General features: G+C 36.6%; 1 protein-coding gene across 4 annotated transcripts in view; it reads right to left on the reverse strand.

Moving 5' to 3' along the window:
* Positions 1 to 261: 261 nt before the first annotated feature.
* The window catches only part of KYAT3 (kynurenine aminotransferase 3), a 67,553-nt gene continuing 54,571 nt past the window's right edge, over positions 262 to 13,243 (reverse strand). For all 4 annotated transcript variants that reach the window (XM_045478174.1, XM_045478175.1, XM_045478177.1 and 1 more), the window contains exons 11-14: positions 11,037 to 11,223; positions 7,150 to 7,226; positions 6,788 to 6,874; positions 262 to 824 (exon numbers count right to left, since the gene is read on the reverse strand). In XM_045478174.1, coding sequence (XP_045334130.1) covers positions 762 to 824; positions 6,788 to 6,874; positions 7,150 to 7,226; positions 11,037 to 11,223 — 414 coding nt within the window. In that variant the 3' untranslated portion in view covers positions 262 to 761. The remainder of the gene's footprint in view (positions 825 to 6,787; positions 6,875 to 7,149; positions 7,227 to 11,036; positions 11,224 to 13,243) is intronic.

A 13,243-nucleotide genomic window follows, 5' to 3' on the forward strand; every position in this document is an offset into this window, starting at 1 on the left:
GGCTGGAGTGTGGAGTGAAGGTGAACATCACTAAAGGTGAGTAGGTCAAAGTGCTGAAGGCCTAGGCAATCCCTGTGAACCTTGAAGCCACTCCAGATGATGGCAGTATTTGTGACAGAGAAGCAAAATTGTGAGCAAAGTTCAAAGCCACTGGTAAATGAAAGGGAGAGAACTACGTGTGGGTAGATAAAGCAAGGACATGGAGTTGAGGGGGTATAACTGGCTAAGAGTTTTTATACAAGGTGGAGTCATGAAACCGGCTAACATTAGTTGAGTGTTTATTGAGGCTTTACATATATCAATCTATTTTATCCTCACAAACTTCATCTAAAATAAGTGCTGTTGTTTTGGGTTTTTTTTGGCACAGGCTCCATGCCCAACGTGGGGCTCAAACTCATGACCCCAAGATCAAGAGTTGCATGCTCTACCAACCGAGCCAGCCAGGCATCCTCAAGTAGGTGCTATATTTTATTCCCCTTTTATGATGAGGAAACTGAAGCAATGAGAGGTTAAACACCAACCAGCTTCTCACAATTCTTAAGCCAAATGCTATACTCCTTCTCATAAAATGGTTATGGAAGGTGTTTTCATACATTTCAACTGAAAAACAAAACAAACAAAACAACCCAGTAGGGTTAACATTTGGAAAATTTTCTTCAAATTTCATTTGTACTGAAATATTTGTTTTTCAATATCCAGCAGATGGCAGCACTAAATAATAATTCCATATTCGGTCATCTAGTAGAAACAGTCTGCATGTATCAAGACTTCTGTCTATTCCATCCCTTAATGATTTCTTCAGCAGCATCCAGTGTACTGTCTTTCTGTAAATTAATGAAATAATCATCATTACATATCAAATAAATTCAAGATGAATTAAATATTTAAATATAAAAAATATGCCAAAGTTAATGGATCAGAAGAGTCATGTAGTGATTTGGAAACCAAGTGCTCCTCAATCCCGGACAACTTGAGCCAGGCCTAGTTGGGCTCCAGGCTGTCCTTGGCCTCTGCGGTGCCAAACCCCAGAGCATTCATTCAGGGATCGTGTCTTCCCAGGAGATGAGTCATTGGAAGCCTTGCCTGTAGTAAGCCTTAACTCTGGGAGGAGCACGGACAGAAACTGGGAAATGGCATTTGTAGTATCTTCCCTTGCTTGACTGTGTGGTACACAGATTCCAAGTTCTTTAAACAGCCCACCAGCAAATCAAACAAGCCAATTATTTATAATGTTATATCCATTACTGCCTGGCTGGAAAAGTGTATGAACCTCCTAAGAATTCAATATTAGAGGAGCTGGAGAAGTGTGACACCAGTCACTACGTCATACTGCTTTGTGATAGTGGCTGCCAGTTCATTGCTACTATCCTGACACTGAAAAATGTACAGAATTAACTGCCATGGGGCCAAAAAGCATCACCAAACTGTATAAATGCAAATCAGATTGAAAACAGTTTAACCTGATCCCAGCCAAAACCATGTCTACCAGTGTGGACCCTCTCACGATTTATAACCATTTTGGCGACACAAGCAACTGGCAGTGCCAAAGACCCAGACTCATAAATGACATTGACGCCAGCAGCAAGACTCAAGGATGTACTGATGGGATTGATATTTATTATTTTTGCTTCCTTGCTTCTCACCTCACACCCTTCTGAACATGACATGACACCCCTCACGATGTCCATTTATAAGCATGGGAGATTATAGGACTGATAGTCAATCTCCAGTTGAGGTATTGGAATGTCTTTAGGAAAGGAATTCACATGGGAGAAATCCTTTTCATTTGAGAAATCCGTGTATTTATTGATATCTATTTATCCAACACTAAGATTCCCGAAAACAATTATTTTTCCTTGCTGCTCAGAAAAGTTTACTGAAAAGACTAGTTAACTAAAAGCACTAAAATTTGCAAAGTCTGTCTTCTGCTATAATGACATTTACAAACATGAAGATGTTTCTTTCTGACACATGGCGAATGGTACTACTACTAGCTGGCATTTGCCGAATTGAAAATAGGCCAGTTAAGCAAATTACAGCCACCATTCATTAAGTTTTGGATAGTACTCTAATGATTTGTTCACTTTAAGATAAAGACAGATTTGATAAAGTAGAAAAAGTATGAAACATCATAGCACTAAATGAAGATTTAAGTGAATATCTGATCTAAGTGAAGAGAATTTTTCAAACTAAAAATGCAAAGGCAGACCTACAAAAGGAAAGCAATCAAATTAATATATAGTTGCAGAAACAAATCAGAGAGTACAGAAGAGCTTCCACAGAGTAAGACTCATCTGCTCCTCCTCTCCCTACTCCTTCCTACTATACCCACCATCTTCCAAGACAACCTTTTATGGCAATTTCTCATTTTAGTTCTAGCGGTTACCTCCAAGATCTAAATTATGCATTTGGTTCTATTTCCTTATTTATCAACTTCAGGCAAAATTCATCATTCTCTGCTCTGGGGAAAAATTCATTCATCCACACTACTCTGCCCACTCCCATTAATGTTTCATAGTTATAATTACTAATAAAATTCATTTGCCTTTTGAATAGGTAATACCAGAATTTGGTATAAAATTAAATTGATAAATAGTGAAAATCAAGTCTCCTGTTTTTCTCTTCTGCTTTCACTACTTCTTTTATTTCTTCTTCCCTCTCTACAGAATGATTTAGTGCAAAAGCCATTAGGTGGGGCTGAGTGAAGCAGGTGTTCATATATGGAGGCGGCCTGGTGCAGGATGTTGCAGCCAGAGTGGAGTGAAGAGGGTTTCCAATGTGGGCGGCATGAGGTGGTGATGATGGCAGCAGCAGTGTTGACTGGAACAGGGTGTCAGAGTCCAAGCGGGGTAAACCAGCATCTGTATCACAGGGTGGCTCTGTGCAGGGTGCTGGAACCCAGACAGGATGAGGCAGGCATCTGCCAAGGTAGATGGGCATGGGGTGTCAGAGCCCATGAGGGGTGAAGAAGACCCTGCAGTAGGTGACAGTGGCAGCCTGGTACAAAGCCTCAGGTCAAAGCCTGAGTAGGGTAAAGGGTGCTTGTCAGCAATGGTGGCTGGAAAGGCAGGTGGCTCATACAGAGGGACTGAGTAAAGAAGTGATTATGTGATGAGAGCCAAGTTTTTTTCAAAGAAGGGAGTTACAAATATGGAAAATCCTCAAGCACAAGTCATTCAAAATGTGCAGGTAAATCCACAGGGAAAAAAAATCCTAGAAGTAGAATTTCTGGGTTAAGAAGTATGTGCATTTACATTTGGATGGAAATATTCAAACTGACTGTTAAGAGATTTTACAAATTATACCCCCACTCTCAATCTATACAATTGTCTCATGGAACTTTTTAGTTGTTTGCTTGTTTCCAATCTAATAAATAAAGTAAAATTTTGTCACAGTTTTAATTTTCATTTCTTGTAATATGAGTAAAGTGGGACATCCCTTCATATATTTGATAGCTGCTGAGAATTTTACCCATAACCATTGGGAAGTGCTGCTTTTCGGCTTATTTGGCCTTAAATTTAACCTGCTTTCTTTCAATTTCCATTTTCTTGGCATGTTTTGCCATCCTTTTATTTTTAGCCTTTCCAAGAGGTTGGGTTAGTTACATTAACTTTCCCTAGAGACTTCTTGGTGGTGCTCCCCTCTCTTCCAATATTGAGTGTTGATGTAAAGGAGGTGTGTCCACACTGATCCTCTTATCTGCCCCCAAGAAGGGGTGGGTCTTTTTGTTTAGATGCCAAAGGATTGTTTCTTTATCTTTTAAGTCCAATGTATCTCAGTGTTAATTGTTCTGGGACAATTTTGCCTGAGACAAGGCATTCCCTTTCAAGTATTAGATTTGTCTGTTTTTGTTTTGTTTTGTTTTGTTTTGTTTTTAAATAGAAAGCATTCTCGAAATAAAGCCATATAATGCTTTTCAGGTTTCATTTGTTTCCACCTCCCATGGGATTCAACACATTTCACTTGTCTTCCACATCCATAATTTTTCCAATATTTTAAAAATCTTTGATCCTTTCCACTCTTCCTTGTTCACTTTCCCCAATCCTTAATAATCTTACAGAAGTATTGAATGTTCTCTGTGCTGTTTCCTATGTCACTACAATTACCTTTTCTCCTTCAATTTTGTACCTGAGCTCTGACAAACTGCCATTTCATCTTCTTATATTATCTATTTAAAGGTTTTGGATTTGAGCTACTGATTTTTATTTGCTCTACAGCAACATTCTTCTGGTTGAATATTCTCTTTCCGATGCTTGTGTTTCCTTGTACCTTTCCCTTCTTCCTTATAGTATCTTCTTATAGATTCATAGTGGATTCCTTTTCATTACTCATTTTTGATTGAATTACCTTTGTGAGCTCCCACTGCTAGCACACCTACGGTTCCTATTGTTCTGGGTAATGAATACGCTACCTACTGACTCTGTGATTTGAAGATGTATCTGCAGTTCAGTGTAAATGAGGAGCCAGAGCCACACTAGAAGACAGGAGAAATTCTCCCTGGCTCACAGTGAAGTTTAATATGACTGATGTGGACTTCAGTGGAGAGGGAGGAGGATACTTTTTTTTCCTCCCAGCTAATTTAAGTCGCTACCTGGAATTTAATATATCTTCCTCTACATTTCCCCAATAAGGCTTTTAGCAAAAATGACAGCAGTGAATGAGAAAATCTATAACCTAACTAGAATCTCCTTTCCGCCCTGCCCCACATAGGTTCTAGATGATACAGCTGTGTGTTTCCGTCCTGCCTTTCATGAGTCTGGAGAAGCTCCCTCTGCCAGTGCACTTATTGTCCTATTCTTATGAGTAGGTTGCTTGCTGGCTGTCTATAATTTGAAGATGTAGACACAAGAGACTTTCAAGGTGTCTTCCCTCTACCAAATCACTGGATTTGGCAACTCTTCTTCACTTACTGGGGAATTTGTGAATCTGTTTTCCATTTTCCTAGTTGTTTTGAATAACTTCCAAGCAGAGAATGGGGAAGGGCTGTGTTTACGATTTTAAAACAGGAAGTCTTCTGTTACTTTTTTCTTTTATTAGTTCTATTTATAACTTCAAATAATATGCCTCTATTTCTAGATCCACTGTAAGATGAGAATATTAATGGCCTTACCCTTCTTCTACATTTCAGTCAATTAAATGTTGACATTAGGTTGTTAACATTTTTATTCTCTTCTGAGTAAGTCTTCCATAGTTTGTCTAGAGATTGTCTCTAAAATTGAAAACAATGATTACATCATTCTGACTAGATTTATAGATGAATGTGTTTGTAAAAAGAGTTTCTTGAATGTATTAAGCCTGTCTTCAGTGGCAATAGCACCTGAAAAATAGCAATAATGCATATATTCAGGTATTTTTTTAGTACAGGTCTGATGGTAAGGAATTCAATCGGCTTTTATTGGTTAGGAATGTATACTTGATCTTTAGTTTTAAAGGCTATTTTCCTGGATAAAAGAGTTCTGGGCTAATACATTTTTTATTTCAGCAGTTTCAGGATTTCATTTCATTGTATTCTGGTCTCCATTGTTTCTGATGAGAAGTTGCTAAATTCATATGCATGTGAGGTATAGTTTTTCTTTAGCTTTTTTCAAGATCTTACCTTACCCTTGGTTTTTAGCAGTTTAAGTGTCTAGGTGTGGTTTTCTTTATATCCTCCTTGTGATTCACTGAGCTTTTAGATCTCTAAGTTGCTTTTCACCAAATACAAGGAAATTACTTCTAAAAATATTCTTTCTGCCACATTCTTTTTGGTACTCCAATTACATGTATATTATCACTTGATACTGTCTCATAGACCTAAGGCTCCACTGATTTCTCAAAAATAATTGCTCCTTCTGTTTTTCAGATTGGATGGTTTCTGTGAATCTGTAATTCAAGTGTGTTATTTTTTCCTGACATCCTCAATCCTCTCTGTGTTAACCCCATATATTTTTCATATCACAAATTACAATTTAAAGTTGTTAAATTTCCATTTGATTTTTTATAGTCTTAATTTGTTCACTCATTATGACCATATTTTCTTTATTTTTAATTAACTTATTAATTAGCTAACTAATTAATTAACTATTTTTGAGAGAGAGCACACGCATTCACAGGGGAGGAGATCATGCCCTGAGCTGAAATCAAGAGTCAGATACTTAACCGACTGACATCCAGGTGCCCTCTTTTAATTTCTTGGGCATACTTATAACATCTGCTTTAAAATCCTTGTCTGCTAATTCCTATATCTGGGTCACCTTGCAATCTGTTTCTACTGACTGCTTTTTTTTTTTTAATTTTTTTTTTTTTTTTTCCAACGTTTATTTATTTTTGGGACAGAGAGAGACAGAGCATGAACGGGGGAGGGGCAGAGAGAGAGGGAGACACAGAATCGGAAACAGGCTCCAGGCTCTGAGCCATCAGCCCAGAGCCTGACGCGGGGCTCAAACTCACGGACCGCGAGATCGTGACCTGGCTGAAGTCAGACGCTTAACTGACTGCGCCACCCAGGCGCCCCTTTAATTTTTTTATTAAGAGTCACATTTCCTTATGGCTTCACATGTCTAGTAATTTTTTATTGCATGCGGGACATTGCACTGTCACACAGTAAGGAGTCTGATCATGTAAGACAGTAAACTCAATGCTCAAGTGTTGAATTTTGTCCTTGTAGGCAGTTAATTTCATGGCAGCAAGCCAAAATTAAAAAACGACATATGAACACATCATTCCTAGCAATAGAAAAAAAAAGGTGCTTTATAAATCAGAAGGAAGAACATCATAAATGTGTTTTTTAATAAAACAGGGAACTTACTTTAATGAAGCAAAATCGCACAAACTTCTCAAACTGTAATTTGGTCTCTGTGTTACAGAATGCAGAAACTGGAATGGCTGACAGTTTCTGAAAAGTAAACAGAAAAATAAAATAGGAAAACTACTTCTACATCAAATACGAATTTTAGGCTGATAAACATTAACATTAAAAACAAATAGATACTTCTAAATATTCACAACAACTTCCAAAAAGAAAAATGTCTTAAAAATCCTCTACATAACCGTAAGTGGAATATGATATAACAAAACTATAGTTAACATTGTTCAAAACATGTCAGCAAGTTTCCTTCATAAATTAACCATAAAATACATCACAATATCTCAAAGGCAAATAAACATTACCTTATTTTTAGTCATCCATTTCACAAATTTATAGTCATAAGGTTCATTGCTGTCCTTCATATCAGAGAGGTCTGCATCTAAAACAACAATGAAGATTAGACGGCCTATGTATTATATCTGAGGCCAACATGTATTTCATCTAAATCTATCAAGATTCAAAATGTTCTCAGAAGATTTTCAGAGAACTTACTGGACTCTCATACTGCATGGTGGGGTGGGAAGTGGGGAATTCACAGATAAGTTTTAGTGATACTCTAAGGCAGAACTTTATGGATATATATGGATAATCATGCTTGTGCATATTGATCTTAGAACTGGGGAGGAATAGGAAAAGGGGAGAAAAGAGGAGTGCTATCTTTCCATACAGAAATAATGTAAACTTCTATGATCATTATTAAAGAAATAACATCTAAACTTACAGAGTATTCATCAGTAATAATTATATCTCCAAATAGTCATGCATTATTAGATTGTAAGCTCCACAAGGATAAAGTGTCTGTATTGCAACCTATCATTATTTCCAACTCCTAGCTCAGTGTCTAGCATATAAGTAATGAAAAGTGTATCTGTTGAGTGCATACTTTAATGCTATTCATCATTTATAAAGGGAGAATATCTGTGTAGATCTTCCAAGATAGCCTGTTTACTTCTTTCTTCTATATTATGCTTTTTAAACATTAAAAACATTTTTTTTGGAAAAACTTCAAATATGTGTTCCATTCTTACCTCTTGCTCCAATCTTGCTTTAAGGTCTGGGCAAGATATTTTCTGGTATTCAGTATCAGCAATATTGTCTGTTTTATTAACCTGTACTCTTAGATCTTTTTGAATGCCCCAAAGCAACTAACATTGACAGTTACTGTAATCAATAATATTTTATAATTTATTGCTCAAAGCAAATTGAGGCAGTTACTTGTATTTTATTCATTAAATACTAGGTCTCTTCAAATTAACAGTGTAAAAACCTTGACATTGAAAAAAGCTTCATCTTTATTTTTTTAAGTCTTAATATGTTTTTACTTAATGATTTTATTTCCATTTTCTTCTGTGCTTTAAGAATTTAAAATTTCCATATAATGCTAACAATATATTACCACTTATTGAGCACTTACTATTTGTTAAGCATGAAAAAAGAGTCATTTATTTGAGAGGTAGCTATCTTCACTTTACAGATGAGGAAGTTAAACTACTATTTCAAGTTATATGTACATATATGTGTGTGTGTGTGTGTTTACTTCAGGTTTGGCTCTAACAAAATAACAACTTAAAGTTAGACTTTAATTATAAGTTTTGTCAAAATTCCATGTGACAAGTATTCAAAGGTAACCCAGAGAAAGAAGTGATTACCCACAGCAGAAGAAAGAAGAAAGCAGGATATTAACTAACTGTAACCGACACCGGTTGTAGTATTCATTTATTCTTGTGAAGCTTAGAAAAGTTGAATTTATTGCCATGGTGCTCAAAAGGAAAGAAGGGAACAAATACAATTCTAAAGATTTTATAGTTAGAAGAATGTTGGAATCTACTGCTTTTGAAAACTCAAGTCAGAGATCCTCAAGATAACTAAACAAAATATTTCTTTAGATAGCAGTTTGAACCATAGTATAACATTAACGTATTTAAGTAATCTACTAAAATCAAAATTGGTTATTGGTATTGCAACCCACTTCTCCACAGTTGTGGACCTTATTATCTCACTAGAACAACTTCAATCATCTCCCTATTTGTCATCTTGTCTTCTTATCAAATGGTCCCCTTTTTAGTTCTAGGGTGAAGCTCACTGACCTGGAAAGTTGCTTAATACAGCAGAAAAAAGATAAATTCATTGGTTAGGAAATGGATCTCTGGGTTAAGAACCCAGCTCTGCTACTAAGTAGTTAATTAGATTCAGTAAATTTCTTAATTCCCTCTCTCTCTCTCTTCTCTCTCATCTTTCTCATCTATTAATGGAGATATAATAGTACCAATCTCATTGGACTTTTGTGAGATTGGAATATTTGTAAAGCTCTTAACATAATACCTACTACATCATAAATACTCAAATCATATTAACCAGTTAGCCATTGTTATGAGTTGTAAAGGGTGTTAATTACTATGTTCATGAATCTTATGGTCTATTTTTATTTTCAAGCTACCATCAAATGAAAATGTTGGATTTTGCCTTTGTCTTTAGCAAATGGTGGGACCAAAATCTAATACCTGGAAGAATGTCCACATTTAAATTAATCTGAGTAGATAAAAGGGTACAAGAGAATGAACTTGTCCTCATACGTAGGAAGGTCTTATAGACATTAATATTTTTCCCCCACAGGTGAAAAAGGACTATAAGGAAGTGACATCTTTTTCTCCCCACATCATCATAAATGGTTTTCTAACCAAAATCCTTTCTGTTCCATTACAACCACACTAGTTCAAGATCTGAGACCTAAACTGGTATTGCAAGCAAGGTGGATTGACTGAAGATAATATGGGAAACTATTTAAGAGCTTAGGGCAATGTTCCACACAAAGGTTGCATTAATGTCTTTTTGATATTTCATGTTACAATGCAATAAATTCCTTTCAGAATTTACCATCTCGAACAATTTGGTTCCAGGGGAGAATTATTCTTATCTAAAAATTTAAGTGTCCTTTTATCCAAGAAACTGGCAACTAATTTCATTTTCTATTTGCTCATGCAGCCACAAAGTTCAGTCCCAAGTTAATGTTAATTACAACACTATATTGAACCTAGGCAACTAAAACATTTGCTTCCTCCTCGTCTTGACACTGATTCTCCGTTACATAAATTTCTACTTATATATTATACATGGAAAACTTTTTAATATGAGTTAGCTTAAATGCTCTTTAGAAGTAGATCAAGTACTTAATCAATTACTTTAAAAATAATTCATGTTGAAAATCTTACGGAGTTCCAACTCAATAGCAAAACTGTACGTGATGAAAACTGTGCCGTTTCTTTTTATCATTTCACAAAATGAGCTGTACATTTGGACAAAACACAGGAAAAGTGATTTCCAAACCTCAGAGTATAAGACATCTTAAGGGGTTTTAAATAAGAACAGAGCTTGGGAGCCAAACATACCCAGCTCTCAGGCAAAAGGACAGCAAAAACCTCTGGGCACCATGGTCTCTCCTTCTCTCACAACAAATGAAGAAATAATAATCACTGTTTCATTAACATCATAATTTTTTTTAAGAAAATAAGTTATATATGAAATGTTACCATGCTTCTAATTTTAGATTTGTATGGCATGTCAGAACTACATACAACAGCTTCAGGTAATATAAAAACCATTGCTTTTTGGAGACAAAACTACGTGGAATGTAGCCATGTGACTTCAGCAAGTTACTTAAAGCTTTCTAAGTGTTCACATCTTTAAAAATGGAGCTAACAACACTTTCTTCAAAAGGGTGTGTGGAAGTGCTAGGCATGTCATAGCCTCTCAATAAATATTATTTTTCTTCTTTACTTCATTTCAGTAAATTCTAAAATAGCATTTTAATATTCCCCGATAGCATCAACCTTTTAGAAACCACCTTTTTCTTCAGTAAAAAGGAAACGAAAATTTTACTCAAAGGAACACAGGGTATGTATATTATTTCACGTACCTGTATTTCAAACTACACACTAGAACAAGATGATAGCAAATTCGATGTTTAATGGAATACCTGTAACCATGTTAATAACAGTTGCATTTAAGGTCAGGGACCTAAAGTCAAAATGATTATATAAAACAAAACAAAACAAAAACAGACATAACGAAAAGCCATTTTTCCATAGACAAAATGCTGATATGGCTTTGACAGCAATCTTTACTCCCTAATTCTGATGTAATTTCACACATAAGTTTCCATATATTTGAAATAATAAAAACCCTTACAAACCTAGCAAAGACACATCAGCAATGATGAAGTATCCCCCATCAGGAACTATGGGTTTTAGGCCAAGACTTTCAAGTAAATGTATCATCCGATCTCTTTTTACTTCTAACTCTTTTGGCAAAGAATTAAAGTAACACTCTGGATCATCCATGCGCTTGATGTCAATCCAAAAAGCTTGAGCCAAGGCTTCCTGCATGTTAAAATTGAAACATGTGGAAAGGAAATACAGTAATGTTATTTATTGCTGAGTTTACTGGTGTAATAGAGACTGCCCTAAGTGACATTATTGGGGGGGGGGGGGGGAGTCATTCAGGGAATTACAGTTAAATTCCTGTGAACCTATGTTAGACTGCATTAATGGAGGAATCGGTTACATGCAAATGATCAAATCTAATGTGAAGAACTGAGAATTAGGCATGACGATCCAAATTAAAAGAGAGGTACTGTATAAAGATGGCTTACTTGGAAATGAAAAGACATTAAGTTATTTTCCATTGAGGTCAGCTATAGAATGACTTGCTAGATCTAAGTGTGAAAGATGATGGACTAGACAGCCTTTTCCCATTACCTTGGAGGATGCAGTGGAAATGAAAGCTGACCCACTATGTCACTCCCCATAGGTATGCAATCATTCTCATCTAAATTGTAATCCCTGTTCTAATCATCCATATCCCAGAAGTGTCTAAGTGTCACAGGGATTAGAAAAGAATTTCTGGGGCATGTGGAGTCACTTCTGTACCATTCCTCAGCAAACTCAGAAGTGACAGGAGAGAAATTGGTCCAAGAGGAAAAAAACAATGTTGTTAAAGGCGACCAGGTAGGTGTCTGAGAAGGCAACAAGTCAGGAAAAGGTAAACAAATCTGAATCTGGACACACATAAAGAACAAGGATCTGTACAAGCAGGAGGACAGAAGCTTGGTAGGTGAGTGTGAACTGAAACCCCTTAGAAATACCAGTACTCAGGGGTGCTTGGGTGGCTCAGTTGGTTAAGAGTCCAACTTGATTTCGTCTCAGGCCATGATCTCCCAGTTTGCAAGACTGAGCCCCCTACTGGGGGCTTTCCATGGAGCCTGCTTTGGATTTTCTCTTTCCCCTCTCTTCCCTCCCCTACTTGCTCACATGTTCTCTCTCTCTCAAAATAAACAAATAAACTTTAAAAAAGTAAAAAGAAAAGAAATATCAGTTCTCAGAGCAAACAAGGACATCTAAGCAAATAATCAAGACTCTGGGAATAATTAAGAGATAGAGGGGCAGAGCAAAGTAGCTAAATTAAAAAAAAATTAATCAGAACCGAGAGGTATCAAGAATTAAAGGATGGGGTGCCTGGGTGGCTCAGTCAGTTAAGCGTCCACCTCTTGAGTTCAGCTGAGGTTATGATCTCCTGGTTCATGGGATGGAGCCCCAAACTGAGCTCTGCACTGCCAGTGAGAAGCCTGCTTGGGATTCTCTCTCCCCCTGTCTCTGCCACTCTTCCGCTCATGCACGCATGCACTCTCTCTCTCAAAATAAATAAACATTAAAAAATTTTTTTTCAAAGAATTAAAGGATAAATTCATTCACTCAGTAATCATATACTGAATACCAATGTTAAATATTGGCATTGTGATAAAACACTGGGGATATAATGATAAACAAGATAAACATGGTCCTTGCCTTTATGGAGATTCTAGTTAGTATCTATTGGAGGGGGCATGTAGAAGGGATGAGGAAATCAATACATGAAAAAGGCAGGCTATAATTTGTTCTGTTGGAAGAACGGAATCTGGTGTGACTGTAGAGTACCAAGAGAGACAGCATGGCAAGAGATGACATGGAGAGACAGAGAAGACTGCATGCCAAAAGAATCTACCAGGAAAAATGAATTGATAATTCACAGTACTAAAAAAATCTTGGATAAATGAGGATCAGCTGCTTCAGCCTAGGAATCTGTGGTCCCCCTGGAAGCACGGGCCAGTTTCCAAACATGGCTATCTGACTACACGGAAAAAAACCAGGCACTTAGCTGACAGGGAGCATCAGATGGTTCAGAAAAAGAAGTTCCAGATCCTTAGCTGAATCTTGCTTTTTCCTCAGCAACTTATTCACTCCCTATAGTAGGAGATATTGCCCTAGAAAATTCAAAGCTCAAGAGACATAAACATCGATCCTAACTGTAGTATTATACTGGACTCTTTCTGTCTCTTACCCCACCATGTGACCCAATGGCAAA

The sequence above is a fragment of the Leopardus geoffroyi genome, chromosome C1 (genome assembly GCF_018350155.1).
Source record: "Leopardus geoffroyi isolate Oge1 chromosome C1, O.geoffroyi_Oge1_pat1.0, whole genome shotgun sequence".
Lineage (NCBI taxonomy): Eukaryota > Metazoa > Chordata > Mammalia > Carnivora > Felidae > Leopardus > Leopardus geoffroyi.